Source organism: Leuciscus leuciscus, assembly GCF_965113295.1.
Source record: "Leuciscus leuciscus genome assembly, chromosome: 12".
In the NCBI taxonomy this organism is placed as follows: Eukaryota; Metazoa; Chordata; class Actinopteri; order Cypriniformes; family Leuciscidae; genus Leuciscus; species Leuciscus leuciscus.
This window is the reverse complement of record NC_138736.1, coordinates 35,212,894-35,235,037: the sequence shown is the minus strand read 5'-3', so window position 1 is coordinate 35,235,037 and position 22,144 is coordinate 35,212,894. Positions and strand designations below refer to the sequence as shown.

Sequence of the window (22,144 nt, the reverse complement as noted above, 5' to 3'; positions counted from 1 at the left end):
TATAATGCTTGTTTAACAATTTTATTTTCCTCTTTTCATAATTATTCATGCCATTGTTTTCTCCCATCTCAACATGACAAAGTGAAAGTGTCTGTTTTTTTTTGTTTGTTTTTTACATCAAAATAAACCAAACTATGATAACATGATAAATGATATCAAAGCTGTTTCTACCATTTCAATTACAAAATGATCTGTGATAATACTGTGGTAAATCAGATGTTAATACCTCAATATATATCATAGAACTGTATGATTACCATATTCATACACAACACTATGGATCTTCAAAGTATACCTAAAAGCACCATGACTCTAAAAAATGCTGGGTTGTTTCAAATATGGACAAACACAACCGTTGGGTTAAAAAATTAAATAAAAAATTAAAAAAATGAAACCAATGGTTGGGTTTGTCCATATTTGACCCAAACAAGAGTTTTTAGAGTGTATGATCATATATCATGGGAGAAGAAGAAGAAGAAGAAGAACCATAACCATGAGAATAGTAAAATAGACCAATGTAAACACACATCAGATTCATTTAAATGTTCATATTTATTTTTGATACAGTTGAGTAGGCCTATATTTTTAAATAAAATAGGACCTTTAAAATCTTTAAAGTATCTTATAAAATGAAACCTTATAAAAAATAGTTTCCTTCTTTCCATACATACAGTATATATATATAGCTGATTTTTTACAGTAGATAGTGAAAATATACAATTATAGAAAGCTAGTCACATATTCTGTCCTGAGAGAAAGAGTAGAAAACTTTATCTCTAAAGTAAACCAGTAAATAAACTCATACCAGTTTGGGGCGAGTAAATTATGAATTTTCAGTTTTTGTTTGAACTATCACTTTAAGATTCTCTGAGGTCTCTGTGCTACAGCATTACAGTAGATAATGTTCACTAGGTGGCGCTATATAGTTTCAAATCAGAAAATACAGACAATACAATGAGGTTCATACAGTCATGGAAAACCTGGAACTATCATGTTATTTAAAAATGTTCAATTTAATTTGTTTAGTGATTTTTTTTCTAGTTTACTTGGTGAAAAATGGTTCTTTGTGAGTGCTATGTCTGGTAAAAAGATTTTGATTGTGCATCTTTAGTCCTGATTATGATTAATAATGATGCCTACACCACACATTAATGGATGTGTTTGTGTATTGAGTGTGTGTTTCAGTATTTAACACATGATGGATCGAGTGATTGTTTAGTTCTGATGGTTTTAACAGAGACGGCAGGACAAATGTTCTGTCCACTGAGGTTTAGGACACAAGATGAAACCAAAGACCCCAGAGAACGGCTTTAATGGGACCCGGAGTCTCTCCTGGGACAAAGACACAATTTTCATATTTCTATAAACAGAGTCTGCATCTAATGGAAGAGTCATGAGAATTTCTTAAACCAATGGCTACAGATTATGTTTATAAAGGGGTTTGGAAAGATTATTTCTGCTTTGTGATGTTTATAATCCTCTTATTTTTGTTTCTGGACCTTTTTATGTAAAGTAAGTCTATTTGTACTTAAAATGTATCTGATCATAATTAATAAAAATGTCAAACCAAGCTGCATTATCAGCATTAAACCTTTGTATCAGACCTTAACTTTTAAATAACTCAGTGTCTTCATCAGTCCATCTTTTCCACTGGATGTTTGTGGAAAGTCTGCAGTGAGAAACCTGTAGAAATTCTTAAAACAAGCAAAAAAAATAATAATATATATATATATATATATATATATATATAAACCTTATAAGATATCTTATCTTTTATTTGTTTTTAAAGTGAAAACATCATTTGACTTAACGGAAATGATATTTGAAAGTTGTTGTTTTATGTATGTAACAAATATTTTATGAAAGGAAACGACACAGGAGCAGTTTTACTGAAGCATTCATATGTAAAAATACATCAGACATTTAAAAGTTAAAGTATTCTTTTGAAAGCAACACAAATAGGAAGCCACCTGTTAAATCCTTATTAATATGTGAATATTTCATGTGAGAATTATTAAAAATGAATGGATAAAACACCAATGCATGTGCATTAAAATAGTGCACTGTAAAATTCACTGTTTAATACAAACAACATTTTCTGTCCAGATTCTAATGCATCATTACATGATTCAATCCTGTCTCGCTGAACACACACCTCACATATTAAAACTCAGTGTGTGTTTTGTTCAGATGTAAGTTTCATTGAGGAATGTTGATGTTGGAGGGAATTTAAAGGCCTGATGTTAATGCAAACACATGGAAAATTACTCAAACGTAAAATCAAAACTATGCAAAGAAGGACGGCAATGATGAGAACAATAAAATCTCAGGAAACTGAGTCACTTTGGCATGAAACACACGTTGAGTTCAAATTATTTGAGTTTATCATTTAAACTATAAAATGCATTTACCCAATCAAATGTGTCATTCTAGTTTAGAGATTTTTAACATACAGAATTAGGAGAATGTAACACCAAAACTTTACATGTATAAATGATGTCAAGCGTTTCATAAATGTGTTTCTATCACACAGCGCTCTGTTCTTCAGCACATCTACAGAAGCAGTTTTGAATTATTTGGCATTGCAGTTTTTGCAGAGAATCTTTGTCCCGTCGGGGAAGAATCCAGCGCCGACCAGAGACACCGAACACTCAGAACACTTAAAACACGACTGATGCCACTGACGATCCTCAAACGACACGTACTTCCCTTCTCCAAAACCTGACAAAAACATTGAGAGGAGTTTCATTTTGAGCAGCCGTTTCTAAAATCTCTAAAACAATATTATCATAATTTCATATGAACATCATTTAAATTGTTAATAAACATTGATAAGGACACACTCTAAGAAAAGTCTGTAAAAATATGGAACAATGTGTAAATGCAGGAATTTTCCATATTGATGTTTCACAGGTGTTTTACCCGTATTTTGAATTATGCATTGCATTGTGTGATTTATGGTTAATAGAAAAGTCTGTAAACTTAACAAATAATGTCCTAAAATTACCCGTGTCTTTTCTGTTTTTTTATGGATTTTACAGCATTGTTCTGCTAAACATGACTTACTCAATGTTGTTCTAAACTTATATTGCTTGCTTACTTCTGTGTAATAAAAGAAGTTGTTATAGACATAATGAAAGTGAATGGAGACTGGGGCTGTTGAGCTCCAAATGACTAAAAAAGCAACATATAAATGGTTTATACAACTAGTATGTTATGTTTAAGTTATCTGAAGTCATGTTTTGCTTGACTACTTCTGTGATTTCTTTTTTTTTCTTCACTTTTATAGCTTGACAGCCAACATGGACTTTCTGTGTAATATCTTCTTTTGTTTTCCATAGAAGAAGTCATTGGGGTTTGGACCGAGATGAGGATGAGAAAATCAAAATAAATCTATGTATTATATATATATATATAATTTTTTTAAATGGACGATTTTTTATATTTTAAATCTTTTTTTTTTTTGGGATATGTGCTTTCTTTTTTTGTTGAATGTCATATTCGACACAATTTGATGGCTAATAGTATGTTATAGTGAGAATATGAAGCTCATAGTTTATATATCATATTTTATTCAAAGGTCCAAAATGAGAAAAAAACATGCAATTTGTTGTTGCTGATGTTTATATGCCCCATAAATGGATGAAATTCTGATTGTTTGTAATGTAAACCACTGAGATCTTTATAACAGTATAGCATAAAATGCATGTAAAAATCAGTTATCACTATATATAGACACTCAATTAGTTAGATGATATTTAAATGCTTAGTTTTATGATCAAATCTCAATGAAATACAATGATGACTGAGAGATGAACAACTAAATGTAACAAATAAAAGTTGCTTCAGTCCAATAAGTGTTCATCTTGAAATATTAATAACAATATAAACTTTATTCATACTTTTACTTAAAGAGAGACTCTTGAGTCCCCGATGAACAAGCAGAACTTTATTCAAACACACTCAACAGCCTCCAAACACACGACCCTGTTTATGTGACAACTGTCTCTTGTTTCTGCCAGTGTTTCTGTTCTCAGCTGAAGGAACTGCTAATGAAGAGCGCTCTTGTTATAAGGACACATTAACACACACTGACCTGTGATGGGTTTGTCGCAGGCGGCACATTTTTGGGCGTACAGGTTACTGAAGCACTTCACACAGAACGGATCTTCACCCTGCGTTGTGAAAGGCTGTCCGGCCAGCTGGACTTTACAACCCGAACACAAGAAACATTCTTTATGCCAGGGCTCGTCTCTGTACGTAACGCCACCCTGAACCAAGATCTGGAAGAGACGAGACCAAACACACTGTCATTCACTGCGTACAACTTAACGAGGTTAGCAATGAAATAAAAGCAACAAATACTCAGTATTTAGATTCATCTTCAGATATGTGTTAAAAATAAAGTTTCCAAAGGGGGTTTTCACAGTGAAAAAATAACCTTTGCCAAAGAACATTTCAGTGAACAATTTTGAAGGCAAGACACATAAATAGGGTAATATTTTAACAATAATAAATATCACCATACCTCTTGTGTTAATTGAATACAGTAAGAATTCCAAACATTTTTGTACGTTTTTGGAAATATTATGTTATATGCACATTAGGCATTTTCTAATTAACTATGCACTCATTTGCATAAACTAAAGATGTAATGTTGCATACATACTAAAGATGTAAATAAAGTACAATTAAAAGTGTATTTTGGATGTTTTCTTTCCACTAGTCAGAAACAACATGTTATGAAAAGACAAAAAGGCTAAAATCTCAAAATTGACCAGTGCATAAAAAAACAATATTTTTGCCTTAAAAGTAATTTTTTTCTGTATGTGAAGAATATTTTAATAGCCCTTTTCCAATGGAAAGGTTTCATGGATGTTAAAGGTTCTTCATGGAATCATCATCCTTTATTTTTAAGAGTGCTAGTTTTCCTCTCACCTGTTTGCAGTGGGCGCAGCGCGGGGCGAATCGTCCCTCGTAACAGGACACACAGTAAAACTCGTCCTTATCTGGGATGAACGACTGTCCGCCGATGGGCTTCTCACAGCCGAAACAAACAAAACATTCCTCGTGCCACGAGCAGCCTCCGTACTCCAGCCGCTTAGAGCCTGAGAGATCCACATCTGTTCAAACTAACTGTACAACACTTCATTGAGCAAAGCAACATGACAAACCATTTTAACTTCATGTAAAGACAATGCAACTACTAATGGGAGCAGGAGCTCTTCCATATTTTTCCTCCCGTCTAAGCAGGAGATACTTTCTCATTTTACACTGCAAAAATTTTTATTTTGGACAAATATTTCAGTTTAAATATGTAAAATGATCATGAAAAAACAAGATGAACCAGATAAAACAAGTGAAACCCGAATTTAAAAAGAGTGCTTCTCAATAAAATTTTATCTTGTTTCAAAGATTTTTCTTTATATATTTTTACTGGGAAATAAGTTCAAAAATAATAATAATAATAAAATAAAATAATTATAATATATATATATATATATATATATATATATATATAAATATATATATATATATATATATATATATATATATAAAACCCACTGAGAACAATGACAAAAGCACATTACAAAATTACTGAAACTTAAAAAAACTAAATAAAAAGTAAAACATATATAAAATATAAAAATAAAAGCCAATTTAAAATGTTAATAAATAGAGTATACAAATAATACTATAATAACAGTGGGACACTAGATTCACCTCAAAGATTACAGAAGTAAAGTAAGCCACAAAACTGTCATTTTGATTTCTTGGGTTTTTTAATTTAAGAGCTAAACATTATCTCATAGCTTTTATCATTTTTATCTCGTTACATCATTGCACAATCTGTGAATGTGCTTCTACCTGCATGTGTGCGCTGGTCTTCTTCTGAGAAACAGCCTCAGCTGTTCACACACAGGCTCTTGCTCAAGCGTTGTATTGTGTTGAGGGTGGCTGAGCATGTCTGATAAGTAATTAGTCTTTGTAATGCAGAGACTAACTACATGTGTGATGTCACGCTACAGTCTGTCTGATACACAACTATTCACACAATTGAACTTGAACTGCCCTGGATCTACTAAAGCCTCTCGAGTGGGTGTTTTGTTTCTGAGGCGTGCAAAAGCTGTGGGCTGAAAATTCCACAACGGCTGGTATTTCAATAAAATGCATCTGGAATCTGGAAATCCACAAGTTGCAGATGTAACGTACAGGTTTGGTGGGAAAACGCCAAACTGGCTCACCTGATCTCTGTATAAAGACTGAGAATGGGTGTGAAAATGAGCCGTGAGGGGGACTGAGACGGCGGGTCTGTTTCAAATGAGCGAGGGAGGAGAGAGCTGCCACTTTCAGTTTGTAATTTTATCCTTCTGGAACTTTCACCATCTCTTATTTCTCTCTGAAAAGCTCCAGAGAGACAGAGGCGGGCGGCGGAGTGTAATTATGGGTAATGCAACGCCTGAGTGTTGGCACCAGGCCTGGAGGCGTGTGTGTGTGTGTGTGCGTGTGTGTGCGTGTGTGAGCGTGGCCGCAGGGTTTTCTCTCTCAGCTGAGTGTGTCTGTAATCACACTGTCACATCTCTACTGCCACACCCTGACGCCCAATCAAAACTCATTAACTCGGTTTCTGCTTTAGCGGGCAGGGTGAGAAACACACAAACTTCATTTTCTGTCGGATTACATTGGAAAGCTATCGTATTTGTTGTGTTGTATTATGATTGTAATCTATACAATCTGGTACAATCAACTACATGCAAGAGGCTTGTGATGATTGAGATGTTCACAGCACCAGAATACTATTCTCTGCAATTCAAATATATAGAAAGAAATTATATATATATATATATATATATATATATATATTAGTGCAAAGCAACTGACTAATCACATCCAAAATAAGTTTGTGTTTACATAATATATGTGTGTGTGTGTACTGTGTATATTTATTTTGTATATATAAATACACACACATGCATGTATATATATTTAAGAAAAATGTATCATTTATATATGTAATATTTATATTTACATACAATATAATTTATGTATAAATATGTACATATTTCTTAAATATATACATGCACATGCATATGCATATATTTATATATACAAAATAAATATACACAGTACACACACATACTGTAAGTAAACACAAACTTTTATTTTGGATGTGATTAATTGCGAATAATTATTGCCCAGCACTAATATATATACACTGTAAACCCGAATAAGTTAGCAGAACTCAAAATTTAAGGCAATCGATTGCCTAAATTTTTTTAAGTATTGAAATTCAAAGTTTAAGTAAGCAGAACTTAAGATTTTAAGTTTGTACTTAAAAATTTCAAGTTAAGAACAATTAAAATCAGAGTACACTATTTCATACATTTAACTTAAAACCTTCATGTAATCTCAATGTGAACACTTTCATTAGTATTAACTTATAGTTTTCACAAGCTAGTTTGCTAACATACTATTATGTTATCATGCTAACAATAGTATGTTATACAGCACTTGCTGCATGAGGGCAACAATATAAAGATTTAATTTGCTCTCAAATCAAGCTGCATGCACCACTTGTCACCTCACCATGATGGTAACTATCCTAAAACCAACATTAACAGAAATTCTTCTAAATTAGCATAACAAAACATTAATCACTACTAAATCTCCCACTTAACATTAATCTTGCACAAAAAAAACACATTATATTACACTTAATTTTAGCATTTACTCTCCCATTCAAGTGCCATCGGCAAAGCATGCTGGGAAATAGACATCCCAGCCGTTTCAGTTCAACTTAAGTTTGTTTAAATTAAAATAAATCATTTCATAAAACTCAAAACAATGAAACAGTTTAGTTTACTTAAAATATATCAGTTCTGTGAACTTGAAAGAAAAAGAAAGTGCTAAATACTCATAAAAATTTATTTGACTGAACTAATTAGTTTAATTTAAGTTTGTCCTACTCAAACCAATTAATTATTTTGAGCGTTAGGGTTTACAGTGTATAAATATGTTAAAAAAAAACTGTAAAATTGTGAAATATTATTACAATTTTAAATAATTTATTCCTGTGATGGTAAAGCTTTATTTTCAGCATCATTACTCCAGTCTTCAGTGTCACATGATCCTTCAGAAATCATTCTAATATGATGATTTGATGCTCAAGAAACATTTCTGATTATTATCAATGTTGAAAACAGTTGTGTTGCTTCATATTGTGTAAACTGTGATAATTTTATTCTGGATTCTTTGATGAATAGAAAGTTTAAAATAACAGCATTTATTTGAAATAGAAATGTTTTGTAATATAAATGTATTTACTGTCACTTTTGATCAATTTGATGTATCTTTGCTTCATAAAAGTATAAATTTCTTTCTTAAAAAAAACAAAAAAAAAACGTACTGACCCCGAACTTTTGAACGTTAGAGTACACAGTATATAAATGAAATATAAGCATATGCATATGTGTGTGTGTGTGTGTGTGTGTGGAACTGTACCTGGCATCACAGTCTTAGCGCAGGCCACACATTTAGAGGAAACCTCATTACGGTAACACTCGTTACACACCAGGACGTCTTCCTGACGGGTGAACGGCTCGTCGGCCAGAGAACGGCTGCAGTGTGAGCAGCGCAAACAGTGTTCGTGATAATACCTCTCCTCATAATACAGCTCCTGAACACAGACGGCACAAGAACACAAAGATATATATTTAGTTCAACTGTAAATTATATTAAAGCATTCTAGAAAATCATGCGGTACTCATGCGTTTATTGAATTTAGTTTAGATCTTGTGACTATGCATGAGACTGACTACCCTGGATATAGTTCAATCACAGTTACATCATCACATTTTGGATCAAAGGTCACTGCACAGCTGAACAAAAGGTGAATCGAGGTGACACAGCTGGTTGTGCAGGAAGTTCTATGACCAAAAGCATGTTGAAGTAAAACAGATCTTGCTGTTCTCTGTGTCACTTCCACTACCATGAAAGGAATTGTGTCTACACAATGAAAACATGCTTTACTATCGTCCACTAATCCAAGCTCTCGAAGATCAGACGGCTATGAATCCTGAACACAGAACAGAAGCTTCTGCTTAACCTCCTCGTGTTTTTCTAAAACACTCGAGATCTTCCAGTGAAGATCTGAGAGATCTCACCGTCTCTATGTACATTAGATCGGCTGTTTCTCACAGATGTTAAATCAATCACTGTAAAGCTGATTTGAAACAATCTGAATTGTATAAAACTCTATATAAATAAAGGTGACTTGACTTCTGAAACCCTCACATGTAAGTCACTGACTCAGAGCAGTTCAAACTCAACTGTTAAACCTGACATTTAATAAATGATGTCCTTTCAGCCGAATGACCCACAAATCATCACGTCTCCAGATGACTGATGGAGAACGAGGGAGAAAAACACAGAAAGAGAGAGAGAGCGTGTAGTAGTAGTGTTTATGTAGTGTGCATTTCTCCCAGTGGATGTGTAAGTCAGACGGTGAGCGCTCTGTTTGCATTGGCCGTCTGTCACGCGTGACCGTGACCAGCTGTGAGAGTGGGAATCTATGACGAATGATACACAGATACATCTCCTGTAAATATTATATGGAATGAATTTATGCCTGTGTGTGTAAACTCACTGAAGAGCAACCATAAAACACATGAAGACACATCCAAATACAACACAGCACAAGTGGAAGCAATTGATAGCAGTGTTTAAAAATACTGTGGAAGTTTGTAAGTCACACACACATATAAGAATACTTATGAAAAAGTACTGTGCTACTACATGAAAAATACCATGGTACTAAGTGGTTACCATAGTATTTACATGGTACTGCAGGGAATTTTAACCCATACTGTAGAGGTTAAATAATACAGTGATCAGTGATGGAATATCACATGATAATATTATGGTATTTTGAAATAAACCCAAACACCAAAGTACTTGTATATAAATAGTTGTGTAAAAAAGTATTAATATAAAAATAATTTGTATATATATATATATGTGTGTGTGTGTGTGTGTATATATAATGTATATTATATATACATACTTTTATGTTAGATGACAGCACTAAATAAATTAAAAATATTCGATTATTTTAAGTATTTTTTTTTCATAAATATTTATTAATATGTCTTAATAATGGTAAAATAATTAAATAATTAAACTTTGAATCTACCATGGTGTGTGTGTATATATATATATATATATATATTACATATATAATTATACAACTACATCTAAAATATATAAAATATTTTTTAATTAATAACTTTTAAAATTATGTTTTGTAAATATGTATGTGTCCAGCTATGAATCGCATCTGTGACGCTCAGTGAAACGCTCACCCGTGAGGTGTGTTGGATGAGCTCTTTGCACTCCTGGCAGGTGTTTGCGTACAGCCGGTCGTAACAGGGGACGCAGTGAGGAACGTCGTTCACCTGGATGTATTTCCTCCCGTACAGAGACTCCTTACATCCGTCACAGTCAAACGCTTCCGACATGACGCTCCGCTCCTCTCTGACTCGTACAACACAGTCAGCGGATTGAGATGCTCTCTAGTCCTAAAGAAAAAAACTGATTTAAACAGAGTTACCTTTGAGTAATTATCTGAGAGAGAGAAAGAGAGAGAGAGAGAGAGAGAGAGAGAGAGAGAGAGTCTGGGGGTAGAGAGAGAGAGAGAGAGAGAGAGAGAGAGAGAGAGAGAGGGAGAGAGAGAGAGAGAGAGAGAGAGACAGAGAGGAGAGAGAGAGAGAGAGAGAGAGAGAGAGAGAGAGAGAGAGAGAGAGAGAGAGAGAGAGAGAGAGAGAGACTCTAGGGATCTGAGTCTAGTCCATTATCTCTGATTAAATGGATCAGATGGTCATCAGGATCCAGTGGGGAAACAAGCGGTCACATTCTGTATGCGTGTTAAATGTGTGATCATGACCGACGTCCACTGTGTGTGTCCGGGACAGAGCGTGAGAATGAACAGATTCCCACACTAAAAACTCACTGAATCTCCTCTCACTATATCTTTTCAAACAGAAACTGCATTCACAATCACACAAACACTAAACTTCTGTAATGCGATATTGCTGAGTAAAACAAGATATTTAATGAGAAAACAGGGCAAGACTTCTTTTAACCATTGAAAATTGATCGGATCTTAAAAAACGGGTAAGTGTTGGAGAGGTTGCTAACTCAGGGGGACGAGAGGTCTCTTCAGCCTTGTCCCAAAAGCCCCTGGCCCAAGTGTGCCACACGAGTCCTGAAAAGCGAAGCCAAAGCTTTTCGATCGCCCCTTGGTGGCTGGCTGCGGACAGGTCATAAACCCCGCCCTCTCCATGTAATCCAATGGGACACAAGCCAAACTTGTACCAAATTACACTTCAAATTATTTTTCCCAAAGATGGTTTCTGTCGTTTTAAGCAGTTCTCATCATGCAATGATGTCCCAAGTGTTTGCTTGTCCCCAAGTGACCATCTTATTTGTTCCAGTCTATGGGACCTCTCTCCTGGAGCTATCGCCCCCTCAAATATGAAACGTCAATCTCGAGGGCATATTTATACAGGCACATTCATTTATGTAGCACATTTTATAACTTTAACATTTTATGTAAGATCAATTCAACTCTCCATGAGAAACTATGCCTAATTTACAAACTTTTATTTTTGAAAAGTCAGCGACATTTGGCGGAGGTGAAAGTCTTTGCATGAAGAGACTCTGGCCCGCTTTTGGAGTTCACACCCTGCTCTGGAGATCTCCAGTCCACAGCTATATCTACTTGCCCCTTTCCATAATTTATACCCTGATGTGAACCCTTACATGGGTTTAAATTCAGTGGACAATGTGTGGAAGACTATTAGACATGCAACCAAAAAAGTAGCTTGAGTTTTTCTGTGCCTGCATCTCTTGTCCCACTCTTATTCCCGCTCTCCTCTGGCATTCTGTGTGGGAGTCGTTCTGATTGTAGAACATGCGGATCTAATGAGATGTATAGAACTCCCCGAGGGCCAGGAACATCATGACAGTGATTTCGCATTCTCCCCCTTCTTCATATCCTGCTCTCATCCCCAAATGAGTGAACGGCCTTGTAAACTGGAAATAGCTCAGATTCCCCCCAAACCATCTTGTTTTTGTTGAGAAATGATGAGAGCAATGCAGTACAGGACTTTGAGTGACTCCTCATATAAACACAAGCACATTCCTTCATGAGCACCAAGAGTCAAATGTTTGGACACATTGTCATATTATCATTATTTTCCATATTCTACAATAATAGTTAAGACAGTAAAACTAACACAAATGGAAGTATTGCAATTATGTAGTGACCAAAATATGCTGCTGCTTTGTCTGGATTCCAGTTTTGCGCACTCTGGACATTCATCAACAAATGTACTCTTATCCTAGGATGGATCCTGGAATTTTTTAAACACCACTGAACTATAAAAAAAAATATGCAAAAAAATACAAAAAATTTAATAAAATAATGAAACAAATAAATACATAAATAATTAAAATAAAATAATAAATCACACACACACAACATGCACTATTAAAGGAGTTTACATGTTTGATGCACACTTAATAGTGTGAAAAGGAATTCACTATCCAGTCCAACTCATCCACTGAATAAAATTAAATAATTAAACAATTACATAACATGTTAAATAATAAAGCAACAACTAACAAAATTATTTGAAAATAAACAATTAAAAAATAAACTGCAACCATTAAAACATAAAAAAATAAAAAAATAAAAATGAAAACCAAATCATTATCATACAGAAGGATAAGGGAGACAAGTGTGTAAGTGTTGTGGAATGTATGTAATGTGAGCAGAAAGAAAAGATGAAGAGAATGTGAGAATCATTCCATGTCAGTTTCCAGATCATAGGTGACACATTATTCCCACTACGCTGACATTCCAGTCTTTGTGTCTCGCGACGGTAAACGTTTGACGGCTCATTTCATGACTCACAAAAGAGTGTCTGCACATCTCAGCCATCTTATTCCAGTGCAAAAGACACACCACGACAGATCTGTGCTTTTAGCTCATTATTATACAGATTCTAGATTAGTGGCTGCAACCAAAACTATTTGATAATCCATTGATCAAAACATTTTACAGTTTTTTTTTTTCAACTACACAAAATCCTTACTTGTCACACAATTTCTGAAACCTGACATTCAAACACCAGAACCACACATCAAATCTGCAAAACCATACACTAATTATCTGCTTTTGACTCGACAAAAATCTACCAGGAAGTATCTTGATTTCCTTTTTCAAACACAAACTATCAAAATGCCACAGTAATTCATCAGTGCCTCACACACACTCCTCACAAACACTCATTGCTTTACTGAAAACCAACCAATCATGGCTTTAGAATAGGTCTAAATAGGCCAAAGGTCAAGTTATAGGTTTTTCGGACTGTGTAATACTGTATTCACAACCACAAATGCTTACAGTAAAAAAAAAATTATGGTTTGGTTTCAATCTTGCTTTCGCGTTTATCGTGAATTTTTCAACATCTCATGAATGAAGAGCTTTAGGTTTCGAATACCTGTGTGTATATGACATATCCAAAAATATAATATTAGACAAAGGTGTTTGCAATGTAAGACAAATGTTTGCTTTTGAGATGTGTGTGTGATATTTTGAATGCAGTGCTTCGTTTTGCAAGAGATGTGAGGCATTTTGTGTGTGCAATTCTTGGATTTGTGAGTAAAGTTTTGAAAAAAAGAGGCAAAGTTTTCAAAATGTGTGTAAGCAGTTGAAAAAATCTGTAACAACCAATCACTGAATGATGGAAAACCACATATAATCTGATCAGATCATTCAGACAGACATGCAGACAAGAAAGATCTGCATTTCAAACCACCTACATTAAAAACTTGTTTTAATCACATTTCTGACCACATTTTATTATTCCACTCTTTTTTAATACCCCTCTCCCCTAAAGATCAAACCTGATTTCATTACAAAAGAACGCTATATAACTTGTAAACCTGCCATCTAAAGCAGAACATTGGCAAACAACTAATCAAATAAATTCCACAGCATTCCCACATGATTAAACCTGCCTTGACAAGGTGCAGATTAATGACTGCATAACAAGGAATATTTTCCTTCTCAACAAGACGATCTTAGATGCCTGATGCGGCCCATCCAAAAACAGTACGAACTTACACAGACCCCATGCAATGGCAAATCCAGGAAGGGCGTCTCTGTTCTGGTTCCACCTCATATATTCCCCAAGCCGCGGGTCTTTAAAGAAACACGCTGCTAAATGGTCTGTAAAACCGAACACTAGAACAACAAAAACTTTCTTTGAATGTGGTTTCTACAGGTATTCTATGTACTGGAGTCCAGCTTATTCAATGCATCATGTGTTATGAGAAGAAAATATAATGAACCCCTAATTTGACACAAAATGACTCACACTTACTGAAGCACATAGTACGTTATTCAGCAGCTGCAAAAGTTTCCAACCCCATTGTTCAGAGGGTGGAAAATTAACCAGCTGGTTAACTGTGTTCTGTGTGTGTGCGCTTAGTTATTTGTTTCCTGAGGTCTATGTGCCAGTGAAATGATTGCTATTGAACACCTGCGGGCCAAATGTCAGTGTAATAAAACTTTTAAGTTACATTCTGAAGCCATTCTAAATGAATCCGTCAACATATTAAACATGTTGATTGTGGATTTTAAATTCATCCCAGATTTAGAATACCACAAAAAGTACTCAATGTCCACTTGCGTGTAAACTTGTAGTTAAACTTACATTTCCCATATTTCTGACAGATGTTCAGACTGTGAGTTTCTAATTTTAATTTGGGAGTAAAACATTTTTAAAAGACTCAGAATAAACAGCAGGAAAAGTGAGATAGGCAAAACTAAGGATTCTTGGAAATTAAGCAAAGAGTAATTAAAACATTTTTTTCTATTAAAGTAAAAATCTCATACACTCTTACAAAAAAAAGGTTCATAGGGTTCTTGACTCAATTTTAAAAAGTGCTTTATGCCCAAAAGGTTTTATATAAGGAGAAATGCATTATCCTTTCATATTAAATAGGTAAAAAAATAAATAAAAAAAAATCAAGTTATAAATTGTGTTTTCAAACTGTTTAATTCATAAAATTATATTTAAATGAAATGTGAATTAAAAGAAAATGAATTAATTAAAACATTAAAACTATAAAATGACCTCATGATGGAACCCCTTAAAGGTTCTATAGTTGAATCACCTGACATGCCCTTGTTCCATATATAACCTTTTCTTCTAGTGTAGTTAAAGAGTTAGTATAGTTACAGTATTAATTCACATTTCTGACAAATTTTATAGCTGAAACTATAGAAAGTCAGACTGTGAATAAAATGAAAAAATTGTGAAAGACTGAATGAATAACATGACAAATTCTGGGAAATGATGCAAACGTTAATTAAAGCGAAACTTGTGCAGATTAAAGTGCAAATTCCAGTCTGAAGAATAAATACCAATTTGGGGTATGAAAAAGATGTTTAGTTCTGAATCTAATATCTTGGATGAGATCTTGGGAGGGTTGTTCACTCTTAAGAACAATGTGTCTTCCTGCCATGGGACGTGTTAGAGCCAGCTCCAGATGTTTAGCAAACAACGCAGTCATCATAGGATGCTTATTAAACATATCTATATGCCAGACAGGTTTTATTATGTGAGAAGAAGGGATTACATTGCTTTCCTTATCCAGTCTTTAGGCATTCCCTCAAAAAGTTTTCTCTTCTTTCTACACTGATCTTAGACACGAAACCTGGTCCAGAATCACTACATTTGATTGGTAAAACAACTATATGCTGAATAATGGATTTATAATTCTCATCTGTGGCATAAATTACAAATCAACAGGTTTTTTACCTTAAAACGAATGATTTCACACATGCTTCAACATCCACAAAAAATTCAAAGCAATCATCATATGCAATATGCATAGCAACATTTAATCAAAAACAGCCACTTAGTCAACATAGCAACAGCATAGCAACGCCCTGGCAACCACTCAGATTAGTTTAGCTATGGCAAAGCAACATGATAACAACTAAACATCCATCCACCATCTCAATTGTAGGTTGTTATCTAAAACTAAACTATAAAAATTTGATTAAAGTTAACAAAACTTAAATGAAAATTAGAGAAATTGCCTTGGCAACTAACTGAAATAAAATAAGTTTAAACTGCAAAAATGCTAAATTTGTATTGGTTTTTAAATGCTAAAACTAATAAATATATATTCAAATATATATATATATATATATATATATATATATATATATATATATATATATATATATATATATATATATATATATATATATATATATTTGAATATATATTTATTAGTATATAATGAAATAACTGTAAAGTACCCACCCAATACCTTAGCAACACCCTGGCAACCACTCAGAACACCCTAGAATTGTGGCAGTGAGTTTTGGATGGGAAAGTACTGCTCACATTAAAATCTAGTTGTTCCTACTGTGGTGACATCAGATTGTTCTAACACTTTCATGAAAAATAAACCAACAAATTCACAGAACTATTCAGATTTTTTTGTAGAAGAATATACTATATGAATTAATAATTTAGGAATTATTACAAAATTTAAATCAAGTCAACATAATATTTTACGTTCAGTAAATACATTTACTTAACATATTTAAGATGAATTCAACAACAAAATTAATGTAACTAAAGGGGTCATGACATGGATTTTTTTTAATCATTTTAATATGTTCCTTGAGGTTCACATATAATGTTAATAAAGTTTTCTGCACACACATATGTGACCCTGGACCACAAAACCAGTCTTATTTGTCTTTTTTTTTTAAATTGAGATTTATACTACATAATCTTTCCATTGATGTATGGTTTGTTAGGATCGGACAATATTTGGCCGAGATACAACTATTTGAAAATCTGTAATCTGAGGGTACAGAAAAATAGAAATGTTGAGAAAAATCGCCTTGAAAGTTGTTCATTTCTATTGGCGATAGTGCTGCATTCATTCACAAAAATAAAGGTTTTATATATTTAAGGTGGGAAATTTACAAAATATCTTCATGGAACATGATCTTTACTTAATATCCTAATGATTTTTGGCATGAAAGAAAAATCTATAATTTTGACCCATACAATGTTTTGTTGGCTATTGCCACAAATATACCCATGCAACATAAGACTGGTTTTGTGATCCAGGGTCACATATAACAAATATTTACGTGGAAAAATAATAATTTTTTACCTTCATTCTGACCCTCTGTCTGAAATGATCAGTTTTTAAGGGCGGCTCCTTTAAGTCCTGTCAGTAAACAGCCACTGTTATGATTGGCTAATGTCACAGCATCAATGCCCACTCGCTATTGAACGTGAGTAAGTGTTTTGAAAACATTATCCATATTAAACCATAAGGCCTGTGTGACGTCACAGATTACACAATAGGTGTGTTCGACTTGAAGCGGACCAATCGGTGTATGACTTCAAAATAGCGAGAGTGATTAGAGAGCAGACGGCTCTGTTTTTGGAGCTTGAGTAAATAAATGCTTTGTTTATAATGAGAAGGACAGTTTAAGCTATGAAACTTACAGGATGTTTAATGTTTCAAAGACCTCTTATATGTCAAAAGATCAAGGCACATTTGTTGTCTCATGTCACGACCCATTTAAAAGCTGTCTCATTTTTTCTAGTGCAGTGTGTCTGTCAGCCTAGTGTTCTTCACTGGCATGCGTCCAGCTATTGTCTCTCTGCCCTGTACCACCCTGTGGGAATGCCACTGTGGTCAGGGCCATGGTTGGGAAGAATTTCATGGTTTCCAAAAGGGCAAACAAAGGCATTTTTCTTCCTAAAAATGGCACATTCCACTCTTCAGGCTGAGAAAAACCAGACGGAGTTCTTAGGAGACCAACATTTCTGCCTTTTACTCACGGAGAAAGATTACGCACAGCATTCCAGTTTTTAGGCCAACTAAAAACATTGTGTGGTCACAGCCCCCCCCTCCTCCCCATACACCCATCCGATCAGACCTTATAACGACGTGTTTGCTGGATGTGAGTGGAAATATAAAGTTTGGTGCCAATTCGCTGTATGTCTGGAAGTTGCTGGTGACATCATACACTTAGATGGTGGAAAAACCGATGTGTGGACACCACAGTTGGCTTGCGGATAGAGAATTAATGCAGAAGTTAGCCTTAATTACTCTTTTACAAGCCATATTTACCCTGCTCTATAAACAAGCATCATGCTTACCTACTGGCGCCTTCCCATAATGCCATGTTCCATCCATGCCTGCTGTTACAATGAAACTAAATGATGCAGCTTTTTAAAGAGGGGTCAAAGTTCGTGTTTCAGTATGTAGCAGTATAAGGTCAGATACCTATTCTAAACAAGCAAAGAATTGCTGATTGCAAGCATGTGGTCTTATAGTACATACTTAAAGGGTTAGTTCACCCAAAAATGAACATTCTGTCAGTAATTACTCACCCTCATGTTGTTTCATCCCCGTAAGACTTTCGTTCATCATCAGAACACAAATTAAGATATTTTTGATGAAATCTGAGAGCTGGATCACTCCTCCATAGGCTGCTAGGTAATTGATATCTGCCATCCCAGAAAAGTTAGTAAAGACATCGTTAAAATAGTCCAAGTGACTACAGTGGCTCAAACTTAAGTTTATCAAGCGACGAGAATACTTTTTGTGCGCAAAAACAAAACAAAAATAACAACTTTATTCAACCATCTCTTCTCCTCCATGTCATTCTCCTAAGCTGTTGACGAAGTGTAACAGCGCAGCGCTTCTGGGTTGTACGTCAGAACGTAGGCTCACTATTGGCCGATGCTGGTCATGTGTGTGATGCTGGCCAATAGTGAGCCTACGTTCTGACGTACAACCCAGAAGCGCTGCGCTGTTACACTACGTGAACTCACTCAGGCCCACACAGAAGAAAATAAATAGTTGAATAAAGTCGTTATTTTTATTTATTTTTGCGCACAAAAAGTATTCTCGTCGCTTGATAAACTTAAGGTTGAGCCACTGTAGTCACTTGGACTATTTTACCGATGTCTTTACCAACTTTTCTGGGATGGCAGATATCAATTATCTAGCAGCCTATGGAGAAGTGATCCAGCTCTCAGATTTCATCAAAAATATGAAAGTATTTACTGTAATTACTGACAGAATTTCCATTTTTAGGTGAACTAACCCTTTAATGTGCGACTCTTTTGGTAATGTACCTCTGTACTCAAAATGTCTAAAAAACTGTGCCATTAAAAATAGATAATTTCCCCTTGGACATCAAAGCGATTCTATTGGTAGACAAAATGTTATGCATTCGATTGTGCAGCCAATTAGAAGTTATAGAAAATGTACTTAGCATGGATTGTCTTAATTATTAAAATATGTCTATTTAATTACATTTCACATTACATTTTTATCTGTCTGGGATTGTAAAAGAAAAAGGTGCATAGTCAATGTGAAATTCAAATTGACCCAATTTCCTTGGGTGTGGTGTGCTACATTAAATTAAATTGCATTTGTCATTTTGAATCGTTTTACAATTACATTCAAATACTGTATTGCGATAACAACATAGTTGTCTGGGATTTTACTTCATGGGCTTGTAAAAATAATAACATACAGTATAACTTAATGTCACTGTCACATGACCAGTATCATAGATTTACTATTTTAGTTTTTGTGAATATTTGGAGTTACATTTTTTTTTTTAATATAAATGTTCTGTTTTCACTTTAGTGGTGTTTTTAGCTTATGCATGCCTTAAAGTTGAGCCTAAGAAATCACAACCTTCAAAAAGACTTCATAAGGACCTATAATAATGTAGTAGAGTCCATTCACTGAGTCCTTGGGTAGTTCTTGTATGATTCATCAGCCCGACAGTGTGATTAATTTATTAACGCTCTGGGAAGGGAGATATATACTTTGAGATATATAAATCCTGTCTGTGGTGGAAAGCGCTCTTCTATTCATCTGAGACTTACAGCAGTCTGAAAACTCAGGCTCCATCTATCTTACTCAGCAACAGTGAGTGTCCACAAAACTTCATCCCTTAAATTTATGTGCACCGGGAATGAGCGCCACAATTCCCCTCATCCACCTTCAGTGACTACAATCTGGGAAGTATTTCTGCCCTCTCTCAGAGGAATCTCTATTGTTTTAAAGCAGCTTTATTGATTCATGATGTTAATGTTTAAAAAAATCTTTATTCCTATCTGTTCACATTTAGCATGTTATGGGTATAGGAAAGTTTTACCTCAGAAGTACTATGTACCTTGGTACATTAATTTGGTAATTATCATTTAGTATCATGTTGTATATAAACACTATATATGGCATCACCACAGTGCTTTTTGTAAGTACTGAAAAGAAAATCTGGGAAGGAGAAAAAGACACTAGGGAACAGAGAAGTGTGGGCAAATTCCATCTTAATACTGGTGAGAAACAGAAACAGAGGGATACACACTGTGTGTATGTGTGTGTGAGAGAGAACTGCCTGCATTCTGGACAAAAATAACTCACTTTTCATGCGGCCTTTGTCGCCGAGCCCCTGGGGTGCCACACACACACACACACACACACACACACACACACACACACACACACACACACACACACACACACACACACACACACACACACACACACACACACACACACACACACACACACACACACACACACACACACACACACGCACACACACACACACAGTCAACAACTGTCATTGTTTTATGGAAAATGTAAACTGTACTACTTTGAGTCTATTCCAAAATTACTGTACCACAGCTGAACTGAACAGCAGGACAACAGCGACAACAGTGACAACTGCTCTCTCTCTCTCTCTCTAACTATTAAAACAAATCATTAATAAAATGAATAGTTATTACAATTAATAATAATAAAAAAGTATACTATACTAAAACTATACACACACAGTACCACAAAGTTAGAACAAAATATACTGACATTAAATTGATTATTATCAACTAATAACTAATACAAATTATTATGAATATAAATTAATCAAATATAAACACACAAACAGACACACACACGTTCCTGGGACTAATTAATCCATAATACACCAATCACATCTCAGGTTCCATTGAAACTGATAGATCAGGAAAAAACTGAAAGAGTTATTGAACAAGACGTTATGAGAAGACAATATTATTATTATTCTGCTTATAAAACTCAATAATTCTGTTTTTCTTCTTCTATTAGTAGTGTCTACAGTAATTAGTTGACATCTTACCGTGGTATTGAAGTGTCCAGCTGATCTGTCCCTGTGCACAGCCTGTTAAAGTCTGTCTGTGAGACACACAGTGGTGTTACTGCAGTTTCTCTCATGAAACACACACACACACACACACACACACACACACACACACACACAGCGCTGATCCTCCCACTGGGCGAGACATTTGCACTCTCAGCCCTCCCACATCTGACACACACCACGACATTTAAACCCTTCAACAGCTTTGAGTTGATTCTTCAGCCTGTCCAACATGGCAACATGGAATGTCCTTCTGAAATTTAATAACTTTACGGGAAAACTCCCACACACTCTCCACTTAGACATTTTGCTCATGGACAGCATTACAGTTTGTTAAGGAGTTTACAAAAGTTAAGTTGTTTTAAACATTATACATTCACAAAAATTAAATGAATGTATTAAAAACAAACAGTGTTGCCTGTTGTCTTTCCTCAGAATTAGTTCCACTTATGAGTTTCAATTTGTCGAGTTCAACGGACAGCGACATCTAGAGGTCACACACACACACACACACACACACACACACACACACACACACACACACACACACACACACACACACACACACACACACACACACGTCTGGTTCACTATCTTTGTGGGGACTCTCCATAGACTTAATGATTTTTCTACTGTACAAACTGTATATTCTATCTCCTTACACTAACCCCACCCATCACAGAATACTTTCTGCATTCCCCCCCCCCCCCCCCCCCCCCCCCCCCCCCCCAAAAAAAACCTAAAAAAAAACTAATTCTGTATGATTTAAAAGCTTGTGTACCCATGGGGATCTCAATTTAGGTCCCCACTGTGACACGA

General features: G+C 34.9%; 1 protein-coding gene across 3 annotated transcripts; it reads right to left on the bottom strand.

The window, feature by feature from the left end:
• Positions 1 to 1,829: 1,829 nt before the first annotated feature.
• Positions 1,830 to 21,407, bottom strand: fhl3b (four and a half LIM domains 3b). Of its 3 annotated transcripts, none has more exons than XM_082186307.1 (6): positions 21,302 to 21,407; positions 10,362 to 10,577; positions 8,503 to 8,677; positions 4,939 to 5,108; positions 4,097 to 4,283; positions 1,830 to 2,721 (listed from the first exon to the last, which is right to left on the bottom strand). In XM_082186307.1, the coding sequence occupies exons 2-6, from the start codon at positions 10,515 to 10,517 to the stop codon at positions 2,573 to 2,575; spliced, it is 837 nt and encodes a 278-aa protein (XP_082042433.1). In that variant the 5' UTR covers positions 10,518 to 10,577; positions 21,302 to 21,407; the 3' UTR covers positions 1,830 to 2,572. The 3 variants fall into 3 exon arrangements, with proteins under 3 accessions (XP_082042433.1, XP_082042434.1, XP_082042435.1); XM_082186308.1 differs by lacking the exon at positions 21,302 to 21,407 and adding an exon at positions 20,566 to 20,588; XM_082186309.1 differs by lacking the exon at positions 21,302 to 21,407 and adding an exon at positions 14,192 to 16,140.
• Positions 21,408 to 22,144: the final 737 nt, after the last annotated feature.